The 25,295-nt window shown below is 44.2% G+C and overlaps 1 protein-coding gene across 1 annotated transcript; it reads right to left on the bottom strand.

The window, feature by feature from the left end:
* Positions 1-5,772: 5,772 nt before the first annotated feature.
* On the bottom strand, positions 5,773-25,231 carry notum1a (notum, palmitoleoyl-protein carboxylesterase a). Its single transcript, XM_038989372.1, has 10 exons — positions 24,978-25,231; positions 14,125-14,273; positions 9,738-9,798; positions 9,458-9,516; positions 8,951-9,053; positions 8,403-8,594; positions 7,483-7,580; positions 7,183-7,330; positions 6,449-6,496; positions 5,773-6,079 (listed from the first exon to the last, which is right to left on the bottom strand). The coding sequence occupies exons 1-10, from the start codon at positions 25,112-25,114 to the stop codon at positions 5,773-5,775; spliced, it is 1,302 nt and encodes a 433-aa protein (XP_038845300.1). The 5' UTR covers positions 25,115-25,231.
* Between the last annotated feature and the right edge of the window lie 64 nt (positions 25,232-25,295).

The following is a 25,295-nucleotide window of genomic DNA, read 5'->3' as shown; positions in this document are numbered from 1 at the left end:
GGTCACACCTCCTGTCCCCTAATTGCCAAAAGCTGTCTGGGTGTCTCTTCTTCCCAATGATGACTCCAGGCAGCCTCCTTTCCTTCAGGTTAGGTGTCGTTGCTGTCTGGGTCTGGGTGTCACTTACACTCAACAATGCCCCCAGGCAGCCTCCTTCCTATGCCTCCAGTTGGCCTCCTTCCTATGCCTCCAGTTGGCCTCCTTCCTATGCCCCCAGGCAGCCTCCTTCCTATGCCTTCAGACAGCCTCCTTCCTATGTCTTCAGACAGCCTCCTTCCTATGCCTCCAGTTGGCCTCCTTCCTATGCCTCCAGTTGGCCTCCTTCCTATGCCTCCAGACAGCCTCCTTCCTATGCCTCCAGTTGGCCTCCTTCCTATGCCTCCAGTTGGCCTCCTTCCTATGCCTCCAGTTGGCCTCCTTCCTATGCCTCCAGACAGCCTCCTTCCTATGCCTCCAGACAGCCTCCTTCCTATGCCTTCAGACAGCCTCCTTCCTATGCCTTCAGACAGCCTCCTTCCTATGCCTCCAGACAGCCTCCTTCCTATGCCTTCAGACAGCCTCCTTCCTATGCCTCCAGACAGCCTCCCTCCCTTCAAGCTGGGTGTCCTTGGCCTGACTCTCCCCCTTTCTCTCTCTCTGTGTGGGGACCTCGCCCTTTGCCTGGCTCTTTTTATAGACAGGTCTAATTACAAATCTCTCTCTATGTTTCCCTGCATGCACCTTGTAATTACTGCAGTGTGTTGGAGATCAGGTTACAGTCGGCCACAATGGTGTTCAACTTACAACGCAGTCAGAGCCTTGAGCAGTGCTGATTTCATCTTCCCTGTCAACAGTTTAGCAATTTTGGATTCTCAAATAACATCAAAGCTTGTAACTTCTTTGCTTCTCTAACGGTAATAATTGAATGTTGATCCAAGTGATCTGTCTAGTTTCTTACAGATGCTTGTATCAATAATCACAGATCGAGATAAAGTCACAGATCGAGATAAAGTCACAGATTGAGATTGACGGTGGCCAGATATAACATTACCCTTGTGTTTTAACTGAAAAGTCCAACTCAGTCACAAAGGGTCTTGTTGTTCACTTCTCCTTCAGGTTATGGAAGAGCAACAAGTTCCTCGCTCCCAACACGTCACTCCAGAGATCCAGAGCCCAACAATCCATCAACAGGCTCATCCAAACGCAGTACAGTTACATGGACATGGGGGAGTGCTCCAATAATAACCCACTATAGAACGGGGGGGTTAGGTTGTTGTTCTGGTTGTAGTCCTGTGTCCCATGCGGGCAGCTGTACTAGGCTTGTCAATGTCCAATACTGATCAGCTCTGTCCTTGTAATCCTTCCACTGCCAGGACCTAAGCTCCCTGGAAAAGTCCTCCTCACTGTCTGATCTCTGTCTCGTGTCCCTCTTTCTCCCTCTCTTCTTCTCTCTCTCCCTCCCTCTCTCTTTCTCTCTCTCCCTCTCACCCTCTCTCTCCTGATGTGTTCTCTCTCTCTCTCTCTCTCTCACACACACCACACACACACACACACACACACACACACACACACACACACACACACACACACACACACACACACACACACACACACACACACACACACACACACACACACACACACACACACCCACCCTCTCTCTCCTATATGACAGTATGTGCCCCATAGGCTGCCAGGGCAAGTTATTTAAATGACTGCTCTGCCCAGCCCAGGGTTATGGGCCAGGCCGGGTCTATAAATAGGGGACTATATTCCACAGAGGAATGGGGTGGGAGCCCACATGTCCAGGTCCGCCCCCGTCAGGCACCAGCGTGGGGAGTCGTGTTTCTGGGACAGAGGGAACTTACTTAGAGTCAGACTCTCTCTCTCTCTTTCTCATTCTCTCTCATTCTCTCTCTCTTTCTCTCGTTCTCTCTATCTCTCTCTATCATGCTCTGTCTCTCACCGGGAGACTGCCTGGCATTTATCCCCAATGTAATGACAGGGGAAAGAGCCCAAGACAGCCATTTGGGCCAGCAGTTATATACAGGTCCTAGGGATGATTATACACGAGATACTAGTAGCTACCAGCTTTGAGCTTTATGTGAGTAAAATGGAGGCTTTAACTAATTACCAGTTTGGGGAAACACTGAAGCAGGTTAATATTCAAAAGATTTTGAGTCGAGTTTTGAGTTTGAGTTTCATGTGACAATCAAGGTATAGTAACTAATTGAAATGAATTTGTAAATAAAATAAAAGCCTGATAAGATGTTGAGTTTCTACATTTTAATAATTTAGCAGACACTTGGCCAGAGCTATGTTTAAGTGCATTTAAAATAAGGTAGATAGGGAAAGTAAAACCTTCTTCAAAATAGACGCTATCTACAATATCAGTTTCTACCCTAATACATATGTGCGTGTACTGTGTGAGTCAAGGAGTCCACTATTGGTACTGTAGATTGAGGCAGAATGGCGAAGACAACAAGGAGTCCACTATTGGTACTGTAGATTGAGGCAGAATGGCGAAGACAACAAGGAGTCCACTATTGGTACTGTAGATTGAGGCAGAATGGAGAAGACAACAAGGAGTCCACTATTGGTACTGTAGATTGAGGCAGAATGGCGAAGACAACAAGGAGTCCACTATTGGTACTGTAGATTGAGGCAGAATGGCGAAGACAACAAGGAGTCCACTATTGGTACTGTAGATTGAGGCAGAATGGCGAAGACAACAAGGAGTCCACTATTGGTACTGTAGATTGAGGCAGAATGGTGAAGACAACAAGGAGTCCACTATTGGTACTGTAGATTGAGGCAGAATGGAGAAGACAACAAGGAGTCCACTATTGGTACTGTAGATTGAGGCAGAATGGTGAAGACATCAAAAAGACAACAAGGAGTCCACTATTGGTACTGTAGATTGAGGCAGAATGGCGAAGACAACAAGGAGTCCACTATTGGTACTGTAGATTGAGGCAGAATGGCGAAGACAACAAGGAGTCCACTATTGGTACTGTAGATTGAGGCAGAATGGCGAAGACAACAAGGAGTCCACTATTGGTACTGTAGATTGAGGCAGAATGGTGAAGACATCAAAAAGACAACAAGGAGTCCACTATTGGTACTGTAGATTGAGGCAGAATGGCGAAGACAACAAAAAGACAACAAGGAAACATTTATTTTGAACTAATTGTAATTTGTCCTTTCGTTAGTCTGATACAAAGACATGCAATCAACACAAAGAGAAAAAAAACAGCAATGTATTTACAATTTACAAAGAATCACTTCTCTGTGAATATAGCACTTATAAATATGATTTACATAACAAAATAAATATGTAAATTTCCAATGTAGCTTGAATTGTCTCTGTTAAAAAATATGTTACAGAACAAAATGACAATGACTAATACCTTTCCTTCTCTGGTGTCTGCTGAAAGAGGTCCTTTAAAACATAGTTTATACGACTTAACATTGAGCATTACAGTACATACAACATTATCATTATATTAAAAAGTGATTTTCTATTAAAAATATAAAGAAAAGGAGTTACAATAGTGAACACTTAAAAATAACCTATACAAACACTCAGACAAAAATAATCCAGTATGTGATATTCTTCTCCATTTGAATGGAAATTGCATTGATTCTACAGTTTGTTGTTCAACCAAGCCCATCTAATATGTAGTTCACCTTCTGATGCAATGATATACTGTATGCATGGAAACTGTCATGGCGGACTAAAAAGGAGTATAGCTGATGATTCTGTTGAGAGGTAAAGAGGACTACATGCATTGGCACTGTGGAATAGATGAACTATTGGTGGGCCTGTGTGAGTGACCTACAGAACCTGGAGTCATGCAGTTTTTGTTTCATTTTCAGATACTTTGAGTGTTTGTTTGAGCCTGCGTGGAGGAGTGCTAGATGGGGAGGGTGAGTGGCTTGCACTTTTGGGACTATTCTATTGTTTCCATTGTGCCAGACATGCTAAATCAAGGTCCACCAGCACTGAGACCCATCTGAGCAGCACAAATCAGGGAGAGTGCTGTAGAACTGTAGACTGGCACGGTGTGGACATGAGATCCTACTTTATGGTCAATCATAGAAACAGAATTCCTCTAGAATACATCTACCTATATGTCTACCTGTGTCAAGGTAAGGACTGTAGTTACCTGTATAATGGACTCTTCTCTACCACAACCATCTGAATCGTCATTTCTTTAGTTGAAAGCCCCATGAGAAACCTTTGTTTGAACTTTCATGATGTTCCTCCAATTGCCAATAGGTGGCACCCAATCACTACCTTTGGTGGTTGTGTCAAAGTTCTCATTGGTCCTCATACAATTCCTGCGGTTTTCAAATGAACCTGAACATGTATTGCTACAGATCATTATATAAAGGTTCATTCCGGTCTCGCAATCTGACTGGTCAATTCCGGGTTGCAGCCGTGATGTTATGCCTTTATGATACTGTATCAATCTATAGAGTAACAAACTGTCAGCCAGCTGGTGATTTGTTTAATGTGTTGCCTAGCATCACATTAAGAACAGTCTGATGTTGTTGTTACAGTGTGCTGTGGTGATGATCAGGGGTGAGAGCTGGGTTGCTGCATTCTTCCTTTCTCATCCTCCCTCTCTCTTTCCACTCTTTTCCCATCCCTCCACTGCCTTGGAGATGAGACGGGGGTAAATACTGACCCTGTTCAGGAGGGTGCACGGGTTACAGAACGTTCAGATAGATATGTGTTGTGTAGAGTAGATGTGATATCTGGCAAGTTCCTATTGGGAATCGTGCCTGATCTATTCGTTCCATTTCTATCTGTAACATTCTGAACGTTTCACCTCACTGAATAATCCACAGTTGTTTCCATGTTATTTGTGCATCCCAAATGGCACCCTAGTGCCTGGTGGCACCCTAGTGCCTGGTCAAAAGTAGTGCACTATATAGGGAATAGGGTGGCATTTGGGAAGCAGTCACTGCCTCCTTAGAGAAGGACTACTTGTCCAGTGCTTTCCACACCTTTAATGTGTGTGTGCCTGTTCTTGACTTGAGGAGAAAATACTGTGGTAGAAGAGACCCACAGTTAGACAGACTTAAACATTGTGTTTACTTCATATACTTTACATAGACTCCTTTAAAAAACTTCCTTAAGTCATTGCTGCCTTTTTTAAACAATGACACAATTAAAAACTATCAACACAGGATAAAAGTTAAGGTAAATAAACAAAACGAACAGAGAAAATAGCAACTAAACAATGAGCATCCTTAAAACTGGATTACATTCGTGATTTTTCTTTTTCTTTTACAACCAAAAGATAATTTAAGGAGAGTAGCAGAGAGGTGTGCCTTGTCTGTGTGGCGTGTTAGCCCCAGTACTCCTAACAGTACTGGGTTGTGAGAGGCTCTGTCGGGTGGGTTGGGGGTGAGGGGTTAGGGGTCAGACTGTAGCCCTTAGGTGTGACTGAGGTTAGGGCTGAGGTGAATGGGATGAGGACAGGGAACATGGGGAGCAGAGCTGGAGGTATCAGATGTGGGGAACAGACTTGGTGTCGAATCCTACCTTGAGATCCACACAAAACTCAAGTCTTTTGCTTAAAAGGCTACTTCAAGTTGAAAATAAGCTAAACACCCCCCCCCCCAAAAAAGTGAACTATCCCTTTAAATCAAACATTGATGTCAATGGGAGATTAAAACAAGTATTTTTTTTAAAGCATATTTTCTGGGATCTCAAAGTTAGGATTTGGCCCCATAGCCCCCTGGTTTAGTCTACTGTACTAAGACTTTACTCCTGTCTCCTTAGCTCCCGCTGCTCAGCATCCCCAGTAGCTTGCTGGGGTCCATGCCCTGCTGCTGGGCCATCTTCTGCACGTCAAAGCCCATGTGCATGAGGAACTGGATCACGTTCATCTCCTGGCCCGTGAACTGATCCCTGATGGTGGGGCAGGTGGGGTTGCAGTGTGGCCAGGGGCAGCTGTCAATCAAATGGACAGGGCAGCCCTTGGGAGGGGCCTTGTTGCTCCGGCTGTTGTCTTGGAGACTGCGGTCCCAGCAGTGCAGGGCTCGGGGAAGGGAGGTGCCTTTGACCTGAACGTCGATCCAGTAACTGTAACAGACCAGCCACAAGAGGGCACTGTTAGATCACGGCGAGTCACAGAATAAACCGCTAGCTGACAGAATTATCTCTCTCTAATTAGAGTGGTGTTCAGTAGGGGAAAAAGCAGTGAACGGGGGAGGTACTATTTAGATTTGTCCAATAACAACACAGATTTCCATTTTTTGTTCCAAAATGTTTTTTGTATATGGTGTGCCCTACTGAACGCGACCCAGGTTTGAAGAAAGTTGAAAAACCAAGTGATAAATGTGTCCAATAACAACACAAATTTCAGTTTCCTGTTGTAAAACCTTTATATACGATGTGCCCAACTGAACATGACCCAGGTGGAAGATGAAAGACCGAGAGATTGATACTTACTTCCTTGTGATGACTTCATGTGAGAGGCAAGCTGGAGCAAACATGGCCCTGAAAATGTATGCAAATACATGAGACTTGTTGAACACAGTTGGCAGCATAACCTTGACACACTGTCTGTCTGTCAATCTTTACAATTCATTTAAGTTTGCTGCTAGAGTTACTGTAAGTTTGCTGTAAGAGTTCATGTAGGTTTGCTGTATGAGTTACTGTACGTTTGCTGTATGAGTTCATGTAGGTTTGCTGTATGAGTTACTGTACGTTTGCTGTATGAGTTACTGTAGGTTTGCTGTAAGAGTTCATGTAGGTTTGCTGTATGAGTTCATGTAGGTTTGCTGTAAGAGTAACTCTAAATTTGCTGTATGAGTTACTGTAAGTTTGCTGTATGAGTTCATGTAGGTTTGCTGTAAGAGTAACTGTAAGTTTGCTGTATGAGTTCATGTAGGTTTGCTGTATGAGTTCATGTAGGTTTGCTGTAAGAGTAACTCTAAATTTGCTGTATGAGTTACTGTAAGTTTGCTGTAAGAGTAACTGTAAGTTTGCTGTATGAGTTACTGTACGTTTGCTGTAAGAGTTCATGTAGGTTTGCTGTAAGAGTTCATGTAGGTTTGCTGTAAGAGTTCATGTAGGTTTGCTGTAAGAGTAACTGTAAGTTTGCTGTAAGAGTTAATGTAGGTTTGCTGTAAGAGTAACTCTAAATTTGCTGTAAGAGTAACTGTAAGTTTGCGGGTGCTTACGGGACATCTTTGAGCGTGTTCCTCAGCTCGATGCCTAGGTTCTGGATGTACCGCCACTGCCCTTCCTGGACGGGCTGACCGGTCAGATGGATGTTGTCGACGGTCAGCTGGGCCTCGTCAAACAACCACTGGACCACGAACACTGGGCCTGCGTGGAGGGAGCTTGTAATGTATGCACAAGTGAACACACACACAAACGCACGCACAGGCTGTCCATAATGAACACACTGACACACAGAGATATACACAGATATCTGTGAAAATTCACAAATTAATTCCTTAACCTTTGCTAGCACTCACTCTTTATGGAGGGGAACACTCTGTAGCCAAAGAAACAGTTCCACTCCTCCCCCAGATGGACCTGTCTACACCTCTCTGGCACCACGCTGCCCCAGTACCTGGTGACAAGAGGTCAGAGGTCAACATCTTACAGTGTCAGTTCGTACAGGACCTGAAGAATAGGCTACTAAGGCTGCGTTTACACAAGAAGCCCGATCAGATAAAATCCCTAAGGCTGTTTACACAAACATCCCAATCAGATCAGATCTCTAAGGCTGCGTTTACACAAGCATCCCCGATCAGATCAGATCTCTAAGGCTGTGTTTACACAAACATCCCAATCAGATCAGATCGCTAAGGCTGCGTTTACAAAAGCATCCCGATCAGATCAGATCTCTAAGGCTGGGTTTACACAAGCATCCCAATCAGATCAGATCTCTAAGGCTGTGTTTACACAAGCATCCCAATCAGATCAGATCTCTAAGGCTGCGTTTACACAAGCATCCCAATCAGATCAGATCTCCAAGGCTGTGTTTACACAAGCATCCCAATCAGATCAGATCTCTAAGGCTGCGTTTTCACAAGCATCCCAATCAGATCAGATCTTTTGCCAATTATTGAGATGTCTGTGTAAACGCAGCCTAAGGCGAGGGGGTTCAATATTTTCAATCCATTTAACAATGAAGCGACACAGTACAGTACAACTAGGGCCTATTGCTTATCCTGGTCAGGCCACTGGGCCATGAGAAACGCTCTGGCTCTAACCACTCAGAAAGCAGCTCAGAATAGGAGTGCTGATCTAGGATCAGTCCCCCCTGTCCATATGATCATATTGAATACGATCTAAAAGTTGGAAAACTGATCCTATATCAGCACCGCTAATCTGAGATTGTGAATATGGTCCCAGAGACTGCAGCTATAATGGTGGAGTGCTGTCTTACTTGATGCCTCTCTTGATGGCCTCCGTGGGGGCACAGCTGATGGTGTCGTGACAGTCAGTAGATCGGTACTGCTTGTTGTCCAGGAACCAGCCTGAGTCAGCCAGACCCCTCACCTGGATCCCAGGGTGCCCCAGACCCTCCAGCAGCTCAGCCACAGGGTCCACGTTCAGCAGGACCCCCGTCCCCCCCGCACTGTGGGGTAGAGAAGAGACACACAGATAGATATCACACACAGACACACACACAGGAATGAATACACACACCCAGACAGGCATGGATACACACACCCACACAGGCATAGACACACACACACACACACACACACACACACACACACACACACACACACACACACACACACACACACACACACACACACACACACACACACACACACACACACACATCGATACAAACACACACAGGTACAAACAGACACACACACTCACTTACTCTAATCTCTAGTGACACACAGTTCCAGTTCATTAAACATATTTACATTACGTTAACACACAGACACACCCACACCAACATGTGGCCCCACCCACCTGCTGCCAGCCAATAGTAGAACCTTGGCGTTGTCAAGCCCCTTGGTCAGCAGATCCTTCACCACCTCCTGAATGATCAGAGACCCCATGAAGGCGTAGCCACCTGCAAAGAGACGGCACGCAGACAGACAGTCAGTCACCAACACAATACATTCAGTGCAGAGTGACCAACACAATGCACACAACATACCTACCTATCCTATGTCTATCATGGATGAGTCAATGAAATATCCAATTTCCCTCTAGGAGAATATGTTTTAAGTTCATTTATTGATTGAATGATTGATTGATTAATTTCTTGGTTGGTTGGATGATTGGTTGCTTGTTTTATTGTTTTATTGGTTGCTTGGTGGATTGATTTATTGGTTGATTGATTAGTTGATTGGGTGATTGATTGGTTGATTGATGTATTGGCTGATTGGTTGATTTATTGGTTGGGTGATTGGTTGATTGACCTCCATTAGAAAATGCAAACACACATTAGAATGGCCAATAGTGATGTCTTACTGTGGTCCGTCTTGGCTGAGGCACCACTCCACACATCACTAGAGCAGTAGGGGATGAACCTGGAGAGGAAACACAACATCAATGTCAGGTCTTCTTACACCTTTAAAAAGATCAACTGGACACACACACACACACACACACACACACACACACACACACACACACACACACACACACACACACACACACACACACACACACACACACACACACACACACACACACACACACACACACACACACACACACACACACACACACACCAAATCCTGGAACTTACACCATGTTGGCGTTCCACCAGTGAGGGTTTTCCTCTGGGAGTGGAGACAGAATCCCTGTGCCTAAAGAGAGGAACGACACGGCAATAGAGAACATATTACATTAACCATCATGCCACTCCCAGAAACATCACCATCTTCCTCATAATCACTGCATTAATGATGGTCCTGACAGCACACTGAGAGAGAGAGGCACTTCCCCTCTCAAAGGAGCAGGCGGCAGATAGCTCTCAATAACACTGGTCATTACTACATAGATGACTGTCTCAATAACACTGGTCATTACTACATAGATGACTGTCTCAATAACACTGGTCATTACCACATAGATGACTGTCTCAATAACACTAGTCATTACTACATAGATGACTGTCTCAATAACACTGGTCTTTACTGCATAGATGACCGTCTCAATAACACTAGTCATTACTACATAGATGACCGTCTCAATAACACTAGTCATTACTACATAGATGACTGTCTCAATAACACTAGTCATTACTACATAGATGACTGTCTCAATAACACTGGTCTTTACTACATAGATGACCGTCTCAATAACACTGGTCATTACTACATAGATGACTGTCTCAATAACACTGGTCATTACTGCATAGATGACTGTCTCAATAACACTGGTCTTTACTACATAGATGACCGTCTCAATAACACTAGTCATTACTACATAGATGGCCGTCTCAATAACACTGGTCATTACCGCATAGATGACTGTCTCAATAACACTGGTCATTACCACATAGATGACTGTCTCAATAACACTGGTCATTACTACATAGATGACTGTCTCAATAACACTGGTCTTTACTGCATAGATGACTGTCTCAATAACACTAGTCATTACTACATAGATGACTGTCTCAATAACACTGGTCATTACTACATAGATGACTGTCTCAATAACACTGGTCATTACTACATAGATGACTGTCTCAATAACACTGGTCATTACCACATAGATGACTGTCTCAATAACACTGGTCATTACTACATAGATGACTGTCTCAATAACACTGGTCTTTACTGCATAGATGACTGTCTCAATAACACTAGTCATTACTACATAGATGACTGTCTCAATAACACTGGTCATTACTACATAGATGACTGTCTCAATAACACTGGTCATTACTACATAGATGACTGTCTCAATAACACTGGTCATTACCTACATAGATGACTGTCTCAATAACACTGGTCATTACTACATAGATGACTGTCTCAATAACACTGGTCTTTACTGCATAGATGACTGTCTCAATAACACTAGTCATTACTACATAGATGACTGTCTCAATAACACTGGTCATTACTACATAGATGACTGTCTCAATAACACTGGTCATTACTACATAGATGACTGTCTCAATAACACTGGTCATTACTACATAGATGACTGTCTCAATAACACTGGTCATTACTACATAGATGACTGTCTCAATAACACTGGTCATTACTACATAGATGACTGTCTCAATAACACTAGTCATTATTACATAGATGACTGTCTCAATAACACTGGTCATTACTACATAGATGACTGTCTCAATAACACTGGTCATTACTACATAGATGACTGTCTCAATAACACTGGTCATTACCACATAGATGACTGTCTCAATAACACTGGTCATTACTACATAGATGACTGTCTCAATAACACTGGTCATTACTACATAGATGACTGTCTCAATAACACTGGTCATTACTATATAGATGACTGTCTCAATAACACTGGTCATTACTACATAGATGACTGTCTCAATAACACTGGTCATTATTACATAGATGACTGTCTCAATAACACTGGTCATTACTACATAGATGACTGTCTCAATAACACTGGTCATTACTACATAGATGACTGTCTCAATAACACTGGTCATTACTACATAGATGACTGTCTCAATAACACTGGTCATTACTACATAGATGACTGTCTCAATAACACTGGTCATTACTACATAGATGACTGTCTCAATAACACTGGTCATTACCACAGATAGTTTGTCAGTTTGTTCATTGTGTGGATAAGGGCCCTGGTCTGTACTTTGTTCATTGTGTAGATACGGCCCTGGTCTGTACTTTGTTCATTGTGTAGATACGGCCCTGGTCTGTACTTTGTTCATTGTGTGGATACGGGCCCTGGTCTGTACTTTGTTCATTGTGTGGATATGGGCCCTGGTCTGTACTTTGTTCATTGTGTGGATATGGCCCCTGGTCTGTACTTTGTTCATTGTGTGGATACAGGCCCTGGTCTGTACTTTGTTCATTGTGTGGATACGGGCCCTGGTCTGTACTTTGTTCATTGTGTGGATACGGGCCCTGGTCTGTACTTTGTTCATTGTGTGGATAAGGGCCCTAGTCTGTACTTTGTTCATTGTGTGGATAAGGGCCCTGGTCTGTACTTTGTTCATTGTGTGGATACGGGCCCTGGTCTGTACTTTGTTCATTGTGTAGATACGGCCCTGGTCTGTACTTTGTTCATTGTGTAGATACGGCCTGGTCTGTACTTTGTTCATTGTGTGGGTGCAGAGCCAGAACAGACAGCACTACAGCCCACAGCTATTTTCTGTCTATAACATGTGGTGGGGCTCAGTTGTTAGCAGCACGGCGCTAGCAACAGAAGAGTGTATGCACTTACCGTTACTTTAGATAAGTGTCTGATATTTTCTGTAACATTCAGTTGACAGTAAGGTACTGTTACCCAGACACAGATTAGGCCTAGTCCCAGACTAAAAATCATTTTCAAAGGAGAATCTCTATTGAGAATGTCTCTTAGTCCAGAGGGGTATACTACGAAGCAGGTTTGAGGAGTTAGCAAAGTTAACTTTGGTCAACTCTGAGTTAAACTTGGTTTAACTGGTCATACAAATGTGGCTCACCTTTTAGCCAGGTAAATTTCTATGGCACCCAATCCTTCAGAAGTAACCTGCTCCGTGGCAGGCTAACTCACAGCTAACTTAACTCCACTGACTGAAATTTTTATACATTTTTTTATTTTACCGTTATTTAACTAGGCAAGTCAGTTAAGAACAAATTCTTATTTTCAACGACGGCCTAGAAACAGTGGGTTGACTACCTTGTTCAGGGGCAGAACGACAGATTTTTACCTTGTCAGCTCGGGGATTCAATCTTGCAACCTTTCAGTTACTAGTCCAATGCTCTAACCACTAGGCTACACTGCCGCCCTGCCAAATGACTGAGTCACGAGTTGAGGACTGATTAAATCAGATTCCCTCCCTCTAGCAAGGTTGCGTCATCATCCACTTTATTTGAGGAAGACGACTGATTAAATATTTTATTAATCAAATGTTTTTTTGTTTTAAAAATGTTTAATGTTAAAATATATCACATTACACATTTAGTAATGACAAAATGCATTTTAAACTTCACGCACAGTAACACTTTTGTATGACTTAATACAATTGTTTTATTCATAGGAGTGGGGAACAAGGTGCTTGTGCATTGAGAAGCACACCAAAGACGGCATTAACGATACGCAATAACATAAAGACGACATTAACGATACGCAATAACATTAAGACGACATTAACGATACGCAATAACATAAAGACGACATTAACGATACGCAATAACATAAAGACGACATTAACGATACGCAATAACATAAAGACGACATTAACGATACGCAATAACATAAAGACGACATTAACGATACGCAATAACATTAAGACGACATTAACGATACGCAATAACATAAAGACGACATTAACGATACGCAATAACATAAAGACAGCATTAACGATACGCAATAACATAAAGATGACATTAACGATACGCAATAACATAAAGACGACATTAACGATACGCAATAACATAAAGACAGCATTAATGATACGCAATAACATAAAGACGACATTAACGATACACAATAACATAAAGACGACATTAACGATATGCAATAACATAAAGACGACATTAACGATACGCAATAACATAAAGACGACACTTCAACAAGCCAATTTCACGCAATAGCCTGCTGAATTTGCAAGGCACAAATGAAAATGTAGCGCTGACTCGGGCATGGATTGATGTATCAGCATTGTTTCAATGAAGAGTTTGGCAGTCGACTAGCCATGCGAGACATGCACGCGCAGTTATAAGCCTGCTAGAGTTAGTGGAAGGCAGACGAGCAATATCAACCGTCGTAGTACGGATGAAGCCTGAGCTGGAATGTGAAGCTAACTGGAGCTGGCTAGCTTTACAAAACCCAGAGTAGATGTGGCTTGCGTCACAAGATACCGTTCAGGACTAGGCTTAATTTGTCTTAGAGTAGTAGTGGTGGGGGGTTGGTGAACGGTAACAGCCAGACAGACACAGGCGAGTACTGTAGGCAGAGATTCTGACCTGTTTTGGTTTGAGGCCACTTGGACGAGCTCATCAGTCTCCTCATGGTGTCGTATCGGCTGTCACAGTTCTCTTTGTTGAAGCAGTACCAGCCGCCGTCCAAGAATATCAACCACCGTCTGCTCCCTCTGGACTCTTTCATGTAGTACCTAGAACAGAAAGAAAAACATTGTATTTTATAAACACAAACTCACAAACCATGGACAAGAATCATGTATCCTCACACAAAACACTCAAGTTGCCCTCACCGTCTCCTGGCATCAGTGACTGTGCCAAACAGAATAAAACTTATGACCTCATGTACATATTATGTAAACAAAGAATACAAGACATGTTGTTACTTTTGAAGATCTTTATCTCTGTTAGCAAAAAGAATCTAAAGCTAAAACTACTTCCCCCAGATTTGAACTCACCTAAACAATGTTTGAGTGCTGGTTACACAGAGCCGTGGTGTGGACGTCATACACACACACACACACACACACACACACACACACACACACACACACACACACACACACACACACACACACACACACACACACACACACACACACACACACACACACACACACACACACACACACACACACACACACACACACACACACAATCCTATCATGTGATAAAACAACAGATAGGAGCTCATCCAGGTTCCTCCACCCTCAGTATTGAGAAAGGGAAGACTAGAGTGCTTCCCAAATGGAACCCTATTCCCTTTATAATGCACTACTTTTGGCCTGTCAGAGCCCTATGGTCCACTATATAGGAAATTAGATGACATTTTGGAAGCACCCTAGGTGTTACCAGTGCCCTAACGGCCCGTGGCTGGCAACAGTTATAAGGAAGTGCAGTACCATCATATCCCCTGTTACTAGTCTGCTGAAGTCACCGTTCTTTAACAGTGGTCTCATACATAGGCCCTCCATCTCAGGCTGGATAAAATCTCCACCACCCTCAGTGCCGGCCATACAGAAATGAAAAACAGAGAGGAGATGACGTGCTGCCTGGTGAGGTCTGTGCAAACACACACACACACACACACACACACACACACACACACACACACACACACACACACACACACACACACACACACACACACACACACACACACACACACACACACACACACACAGACACATCTCTGTTGCCCAGGACCCATATTCACTACATCCACCCAGAGGAATGCTCCCTTTGATGCGTCACAGAAAGTCAAAGCCTTCAACACTATTCCATAGTGGATTATACAGCACGACCTGAACCACCATCTGAACACAGATCAAACACAGAGATCAATGTCTGAACCAAAACAATTAAAACAACTAACACCCTTGTCTTTCTTGGTACTAACACTCACACTGTCTCTTCTCACGAGCACTGATTCTGCTGATGGCTGTTTTATTGAGGAAAAGTTGTCCTTATTATTACTGTGCTAGGAGGTTGTCTCACCTAGCTTCATCTGAAGATGAATGAATTTACTGTAAGTCGCTCTGCATAAGAGCGTCTGCTAAATGACTGAAGTGTGAATGTGGCTGAAATGTAAATGTGGCTGAAATGTAAATATGGCTGAAATGTAAATGTAGCTGAAATGTAAATGTGGCTGAAATGTAAATGTGGCTGAAATGTAAATGTGGCTGAAATGTAAATGTGGCTGAAATGTAAATGTGGCTGAAATGTAAATGGCTGAAATGTAAATGTGGCTGAAATGTAAATGTAGCTGAAATGTAAATGTAGCTGAAATGTAAATGTGGCTGAAATGTAAATGTGGCTGAAATGTAAATGTAGCTGAAATGTAAATGTGGCTGAAATGTAAATGTGGCTGAAATGTAAATGTGGCTGAAATGTAAATGTGGCTGAAATGTGAATATGGCTGAAATGTAAATGTGGCTGAAATGTAAATGTGGCTGAAATGTGAATATGGCTGAAATGTAATTGTGGCTGAAATGTAAATATGGCTGAAATGTAAATGTAGCTGAAATGTAAATGTGGCTGAAATGTAAATGTGGCTGAAATGTAAATGTGGCTGAAATGTAAATATGGCTGAAATGTAAATGTGGCTGAAATGTAAATGTAGCTGAAATGTAAACGTTTTCCTATTCAATTCTATGGATCTGAACCTGAACGAAACTGGGTCCGATGTTTTCTTTTCAGGTTGTCCTTTTCAGCACAGGTCCAGCAACTACGGTGGGCAGTTAGTTACTGCTTGGTTTGGCTGAGCTTAGCTCAGTAGTGTAGGAAATATTCACTCTGAAGAGTTTTTCAATCTGGATGCATGGGTCATTCACTTCAGGAGATCTGTTCATCCTCTGCCCACACGAGGGCAATGCTATAATTAATCCCCATAGTCTCACAGCCGTGAAGTGCAGAATCATCAATTCACTGCAATTGTATAAGTCTACAGTTCTGTCAAGGCATTTTAATACAATGCAACAGCATGCTAACAGATACCCATGGACTTCCAGTCATAGTGCTAACGTTAGTTAGCCTTGGTGTGCAAATCTACCTCTTAACTTCCTTCATACTGGAAACAGAGACATAAACAATTGTTCATCTGACTCTGGGGAAGTAGATAAAGGGCCTCATTGCCAAAATCCCAAAGTATCCCTTTAACTTTCTGTCACCGAACAACATTTCTACCATTTCACAGGATCAGACTAGCAGACACTACAAAAGACCATTAGAAGCAGGCATGATTCTCACAATGTTTCTGTGATGGCTAGGCTTTAGCTCAGAGGGCTAACACAGACTTGTAGCACCCAGGAGGCCATACAAGCAGGCATGATGCTATTCTATTCCCTATTTGCTTCTGCGGTGTTCTGCGATGTTTAGAGACTGTTATTTCAGCAACAGACGTATTAGCCTGCTGAGCTAAAGCCTAGGTTCTAAGGGAGCTTTGTCAGGCAGCTAGAGGGAACAGCGGTATCTGAACGCTCCTCTTTACCGACGACGATGCGGCTGCAGCTGAGACATATGGCTTCTCGGACCGGAAACTCTGGCGGCTGCCAGGCATATCTCATCATTGGGGCTCCCGAGTGGCGCACCGGTCTAAGGCACTGCATCTCAGTGCTGGAGGCGTCACTACAGACCCTGGTTTGATTCCAGGCTGTATCACAACCGGCCGTGATTGGGAGTCCCATAGGGCGGGGCACAATTGGCCCAGCATCGTCCGGGTTAGGGTTTGGCTGGTGTAGGCCGTCATTGTAAATAAGAATGTCTTCTTAACTGACTTGCCTAGTTAAATCAAATAAAAATAACAAATAAAATCACAGGGAGGACTGCCAGAGTAGGCTGAGTGGTGTGGTGTTGAGCAGGCTGAGTGGTGTGGTGTTGAGCAGGCTGAGTGGTGTGGTGCTGAGTGGTGTGGTGTTGAGCAGGCTGAGTGGTGTGGTGTTGAGCAGGCTGAGTGGTGTGGTGTTGAGCAGGCTGAGTGGTGTGGTGTTGAGCAGGCTGAGTGGTGTGGTGTTGAGCAGGCTGAGTGGTGTGGTGTTGAGCAGGCTGAGTGGTGTGGTGTTGAGCAGGCTGAGTGGTGTGGTGTTGAGCAGGCTGTGTGGTGTGGTGTTGAGCAGGCTGAGTGGTGTGGTGTTGAGCAGGCTGAGTGGTGTGGTGTTTGCCAAGACACTGACTCACACTCTCTTCCTCAGGGATAATCTTTCATGACATGTTCAACTCATGACATAATAAACTAAGATTAAGCTTAGAATGCCCAATTTTACGCTACATTTGGAGGGTACCAGTAGCACGGGGCAGACCACACTATCACTGCAACATCTATGGAGGTTACCAGTAGCATGGGGCAGACCACACTATCACTGCAACATCTATGGAGGTTACCAGTAGCACGGGGCAGACCACACTATCACTGCAACATCTATGGAGGGTACCAGTAGCATGGAGCAGACCACACTATCACTGCAACATCTATGGAGGTTACCAGTAGCATGGAGCAGACCACACTATCACTGCAACATCTATGGAGGGTACCAGTAGCACGGAGCAGACCACACTATCACTGCAACATCTATGGAGGTTACCAGTAGCATGGAGCAGACCACACTATCACTGCAACATCTATGGAGGGTACCAGTAGCACGGAGCAGACCACACTATCACTGCAACATCTATGGAGGTTACCAGTAGCATGGAGCAGACCACACTATCACTGCAACATCTATGGAGGTTACCAGTAGCATGGAGCAGACCACACTATCACTGCAACATCTATGGAGGGTACCAGTAGCACGGAGCAGACCACACTATCACTGCAACATCTATGGAGGTTACCAGTAGCATGGAGCAGACCACACTATCACTGCAACATCTATGGAGGTTACCAGTAGCATGGAGCAGACCACACTATCACTGCAACATATATGGAGGTTACCAGTAGCATGGAGCAGACCACACTATCACTGCAACATCTATGGAGGGTACCAGTAGCACGGAGCAGACCACACTATCACTGCAACATCTATGGAGGTTACCAGTAGCATGGAGCAGACCACACTATCACTGCAACATCTATGGAGGGTACCAGTAGCACGGAGCAGACCACACTATCACTGCAACATCTATGGAGGTTACCAGTAGCACGGGGCAGACCACACTATCACTGCAACATCTATGGAGGTTACCAGTAGCATGGGGCAGACCACACTATCACTGCAACATCTATGGAGGGTACCAGTAGCATGGAGCAGACCACACTATCACTGCAACATCTATGGAGGGTACCAGTAGCACGGGGCAGACCACACTATCACTGCAACATCTATGGAGGGTACCAGTAGCATGGAGCAGACCACACTATCACTGCAACATCTATGGAGGTTACCAGTAGCACGGGGCAGACCACACTATCACTGCAACATCTATGGAGGTTACCAGTAGCACGGGGCAGACCACACTATCACTGCAACATCTATGGAGGGTACCAGTAGCATGGAGCAGACCACACTATCACTGCAACATCTATGGAGGGTACCAGTAGCATGGGGCAGACCACACTATCACTGCAACATCTATGGAGGGTACCAGTAGCATGGAGCAGACCACACTATCACTGCAACATCTATGGAGGGTACCAGTAGCATGGAGCAGACCACACTATCATTGCAACATCTATGGAGGGTACCAGTAGCATGGAGCAGACCACACTATCACTGCAACATCTATGGAGGTTACCAGTAGCACGTTGCACTGTAACATCTACCATGGCAGACACACCACTAACTAACATCTACCAGGGCAGTAGACATCTACCAGGGCAACTATAAACTACAGATCTATCACTAAACAGCAACCTAAACTATCACTATAACTATAAACTACAGATGTATCACTAAACAGCAACCTAAACTATCACTATAACTATAAACTATAGATGTATCGCTATGCAGCTAGTACATACTGTATATTCACTATCAAGGGGCTTCCGGTTATAGCTGAACCACCGCATATTCCGACCCTCCACTATCACTACCACTAACACTATCACGAACACTATCACTACTACTACCACTACCACTATCACTACCACTACCACGATCACTACCACTACCACGAACACTATCACTATCACTACCACTACCACTATCACTATCACTACCACTACCACTACCACGATCACTACCACTACCACGATCATTACCACTACCACTATCACGAACACTATCACTACCACTATCACTACCACTACCACTATCACTACCACGATCACTACCACTACCACTATCACTATCACTACCACTATCACGAACACTATCACTACTACTACCACTACCACTGCCACTATTACTACCACGATCACTACCACTACCACTATCACTACCACTATCACGATCACGATCACTACCACTACCACTACCACTATCACGAACACTATCACTACTACTACCACTACCACTATCACTACCACTACCACTATCACGATCACTATCACTATCACTACCACTATCACGAACACTATCACTACTACTACAACTACCACGATCACTACCACGATCACTATCACGAACACTATCACGAACACTATCACGAACACTATCACTACTACTACCACTATCACTACCACGATCACTACCACTACCACTATCACTACCACTATCACGATCACTACCACTATCACGAACACTACCATTATCACGAACACTATCACTATCACTATCACTCTCACAAACACTACGACTATCACTACCACGAACACTATCACTACCGCTAACACTAACACTGTCACTATCACTAACACTGTCACTATCGCTAACACTGTCACTATCACTAACACTGTCACTATCACTAACACTGTCACTATCGCTAACACTGTCACTATCACTAACACTATCACTAACACTGTCACTATCACTAACACTATCACTGTCACGATCACTGTCACTATCACTATCACTGACACTGTCACTAACACTAACACTGTCACTATCACTAACACTGTCACTATCACTGTCACTATCACTACCACTATCACTGTCACTATCACTAACACTGTCACTAACACTATCACCATCACTATTATTAACAACAACAACAACAATAACAATTACCAGGGAGGGGCAGAGTTAACCAGGGAGGGACAGGGCAAACCAGGGAGGGTTAGAGGGAACCAGGGAGGGACAGAGAGAACCATGGCGGGACAGAGGGAACCAGGGAGGAACAGGGTGAACCAGGGAGGGGCAGGGCAAACCAGGGAGGGGCAGAGATAACCAGGGAGGGACAGGGCAAACCAGGGAGGGTTAGAGGGAACCAGGGAGGGACAGAGAACCATGGCGGGACAGAGGGAACCAGGGAGGAACAGGGTGAACCAGGTAGGGGCAGAGTGAACAAACGAGGGGCAGAGTGAACAAACGAGGGGCAGAGTGAACAAACGAGGGGCAGAGTGAACAAACGAGGGGCAGAGTGAACAAACGAGGGGCAGAGTGAACCAGGGAGGGGCAGGGTGAATCAGGGAGGGTTAGAGGGAACCAAGGACGGACAGAGGGAACCATGGAAGGATAGAGGGAACCAGGGAGGGACAGGGTGAACCAGGGAGGGGCAGAGTGAACAAACGAGGGGCAGAGTGAACAAACGAGGGGCAGAGTGAACCAGGGAGGGACAGGGTGAACCAGGGAGGGGCAGAGTGAACAAACGAGGGAAAGGGTGAACTAGGGAGGGGCAGGGTGAACTAGGGAGGGGCAGGGTGAACCAGGTAGGGACAGGGTCAACCAGGGAGGAACAGGGGCAGGGTGAACCAGGGAGGTACAGGGTGAACCAGGGAGGGACAGGGTGAACCAAGGAGGGGCAATGTGAAGCAGGGAGGGGCAATGTGAACCAGGGAGGGGGAGGTGAACCAGGGAGGGACAGGGTGAACCAGGGAGGGGCAGGGTGAAGCAGGGAGGGGAAGGGTGAACCAGGGAGGAGCAGGGTGATCCAGGGAGGGACAGGGTGAACCAAGGAGGGGCAGGGTGAACCAGGGAGGGGCAGGGTGAACCGGGGAGGATCAGGGTGAACCAGGGAGGGACAGGGTGAACCAGGGAGGGACAGGCAGGGTGAACCAAGGAGGGGCAGAGTGAACCAGGGAGGGACAGGAACTGGCTGGGGGGAATTAGTGTTAGAATCCAGTTATTTATAGACACAAAGGTGACTATTACAGAGACGACATCTGCCAACCTCTGGCCTGGTGGTCAGGTCTAAAAGCCTCTGTGTCCTCACTCACACTGCGATCCTAAAGAGCTAAGAGCTTTACGGGCTGGATGGGCCACTCTCTATGTGCCTGTCCCAAATGGAACCCTATTCTCTATGTGGTGCACTGCTGTTGACCAGGGGCCATAGGGAATAGGGTGCCATTTGGGATGGAGGATATGAGATACTCTGAGGTTTAATTATAACGCTGGATTTATACAGGATGCTAAATCCAGAGAGAGACATTTACATCCTCCATCCAGTCACACACTGACATTAAAGACCCATGTATAGACACTGTACTGTAGCCTACTGCCCAGCGATATGTCTGTTGGGGATAAGCACAACAATCTGATATTACGAGACATACTGTACTGGACATGCAGACATGCATCATGCTAGTGCCCCATAGCAGTGTATTACACTCTGACCTTATTAAATGAACCCCTCATCATTGCAGTGGGTTAGAATAACATTAACCTCCCAATAGAGCATCTACAGGCATGTTCGCTATAAAACAAATATAGGTGATAGGGATTAGAAAGTAGGGTATGGAACATTGAGAGTACAGGGATTAGAAAGTAGGGTATGAACATCGAGAGTCTGGGGATTAGAATGTAGGGTATGAACATTGAGAGTACGGGGAATAGAAAGTAGGGTATGGAACATCAAGAGTACGGGGATTAGAAAGTAGGGTATGGAACATTGAGAGTACGGGGATTAGAATGTAGGGTATGAACATTGAGAGTACGGGGATTAGAAAGTAGGGTATAGAACATCGAGAGTACGGGGATTAGAATGTAGGGTATGGAACATCGAGAGTACAGGGATTAGAAAGTAGGGTATGGAACATCGAGAGTACGGGGATTAGAATGTAGGGTATGGAACATCGAGAGTACGGGGATTAGAATGTAGGGTATGGAACATCGAGAGTATAGGGATTAGAAAGTAGGGTATGGAACATCGAGAGTACGGGGATTAGAATGTAGGGTATGGAACATCGAGAGTACAGGGATTAGAAAGTAGGGTATGGAACATCGAGAGTACAGGGATTAGAATGTAGGGTATGGAACATCGAGAGTACAGGGATTAGAAAGTAGGGTATGGAACATCGAGAGTACGGGGATTAGAAAGTAGGGTATGGAACATCGAGAGTACTGGGATTAGAAAGTAGGGTATGGAACATCGAGAGTACGGGGATTAGAATGTAGGGTATGGAACATCGAGAGTACAGGGATTAGAAAGTAGGGTATGGAACATCGAGAGTACGGGGATTAGAATGTAGGGTATGGAACATCGAGAGTGCGGGGATTAGAATGTAGGGTATGGAACATCGAGAGTACGGGGATTAGAATGTAGGGTATGGAACATCGAGAGTATAGGGATTAGAAAGTAGGGTATGGAACATCGAGAGTACGGGGATTAGAATGTAGGGTATGGAACATCGAGAGTACAGGGATTAGAAAGTAGGGTATGGAACATCGAGAGTACGGGGATTAGAATGTAGGGTATGGAACATCGAGAGTATGGGGATTAGAATGTAGGGTATGGAACATCGAGAGTACGGGGATTAGAAAGTAGGGTATGGAACATCGAGAGTATGGGGATTAGAAAGTAGGGTATGGAACATTGAGAGTACGGGGATTAGAATGTAGGGTATGGAACATCGAGAGTATGGGGATTAGAATGTAGGGTATGGAACATCGAGAGTATGGGGATTAGAATGTAGGGTATGGAACATCGAGAGTACAGGGATTAGAAATTAGGGTATGGAACATCGAGAGTACAGGGATTAGAAAGTAGGGTATGGAACATCGAGAGTACAGGGATTAGAAAGTAGGGTATGGAACATCGACAGTAAAAACAAACAGATATATAGTATTCAATAGATACTGTATGTATTAGCCTTTCAATGACTTGATGTATACTACATTAAACCATATTAACCAATGACTAGATGTATACTATACCATATTAACCAATAACACTGGATCTGTCTGGCAAAAAAAAATATTTTCCTTCATACATGTGTATAGTATATTATACTACACAAGCCACACAACCCAACATAAAAGCAGTTCCCTTTGTTAAGATTTGGAGGCTCTAACCCAATGCAACCTGTTGAGTAGTGTCTCTGCATGCACTGTGCCACTGAGTTCAGCATTTGGCTTAACCATGTCTATGCCCTCTGGTTGTCTTTGTTGTAATAACAGACACAGTTAAATATCCAAATGCTTTTAGTCCCCCTGCTGATCCCTCATTAATGGAAAAAAAACATGAAGGCTTTTCCAGTGCCAAATGCATTTCCCTTAATGACAGACTACTTACGGTCTTTAGAGAGAGAGAGAGAGAGAGAGAGAGAGAGAGAGAGAGAGAGAGAGAGAGAGAGAGAGAGAGAGAGAGAGAGAATATATTTTTTTGACTTACATTTTTGAAATACTACCATACTGAGGCTAATGAGCAACACAATGGCTGTGCTTATCTATGCAGAAAATAGGTGTCAATCTCACAAAGATATTATTGGTGAATAACAGTTTATAAATATTAGCCTATATTCCTTCATGGGAAATTGTATAAGTAATTTTGACATAGGTTTGGATGAACATTTAAACAATATAAAGATCAATATAATATTTTTCCATTAAAATTGGGATTGAATATATATGAACAGGTATGTTTTCCAATATTATCTTCATTTAAAAAATACAATGTACATAAAAAAATCTCTATACACATTTTGGTGCGTCGCGCACACTACAAATAATGGACCAATCCCATTTGCATTGCTTGTAGAGGGATTCCAAATGTGGAAAATGTATCAATATTGATCCCTTCTGCATCATGAGATTGAGATGCTCACAGAAATCAAGCACTATGCGCATTATGCACGTGCCAGGCCAGGCCGCAAATATTCGCTGAATAGCTTCCATTACGCACAGCAGCTGTCTTGGACATCTGTATAACACACTTTTTAAAAAATATTCGTTTTCATGTTCCTTTTTGTGGTCCTCTAATCTAAAGTAGATATCTCAATCACAAAAAAAATCTATATCTAAACTTTAAGGATAAGCAAAATCCAATGGGCAATCATGTTTGGAGTGTGCTTTCAACATGCTATATTTCTGGAAACCTCGACTGTATGAAAGAAAAAAAGTCACGCATCAGATGAGAGAATACAATACCCTGCTGGAGTTCCATCGTTGCACGTGACTGAAGTATTTTCCAAAAAGTGCAGCTTCATATCATAGTCGAGCTTCTGCGCCGAACACGGGTAGAGGGACTGCGCCAGGTTCTTCACCTGCGTCATGAAGTTGTCCATGTTCTCTTCGACGGCGGTGAAATCCAAAGGGAAACTCTCCGTGGTGTCACCCCGGTCCCGGTATGTGGGAGAAGGCGGTGTCCGTCGTGGTTGCGGGTTGCGACCACCTCGGAATCTTCTTGCGGCAAAAACTCTGGACTGCATAAACACCAGCAGCAAAAGCCAGGAAATCAATCTCATT

Source organism: Salvelinus namaycush, chromosome 3 (assembly GCF_016432855.1).
Source record: "Salvelinus namaycush isolate Seneca chromosome 3, SaNama_1.0, whole genome shotgun sequence".
Taxonomy (NCBI): domain Eukaryota; kingdom Metazoa; phylum Chordata; class Actinopteri; order Salmoniformes; family Salmonidae; genus Salvelinus; species Salvelinus namaycush.
The sequence above is the reverse complement of the archived record's forward strand: the minus strand, read 5'-3'. Positions and strand labels throughout refer to the sequence as shown.

Coding starts and splice junctions, on each gene's coding strand:
- notum1a (XM_038989372.1), bottom strand. CDS start 25,114: ATGGACAACTTCATGACGCAGGTGAAGAACCTGGCGCAGTCCCTCTAC. Junction 14,274..24,977: donor AACGATGGAACTCCAGCAGG/GTATTGTATTCT, acceptor TTTCTGTTCTAG/GTACTACATGAAAGAGTCCA. Junction 6,080..6,448: donor CATGAAGTCATCACAAGGAA/GTAAGTATCAAT, acceptor GGTCTGTTACAG/TTACTGGATCGACGTTCAGG.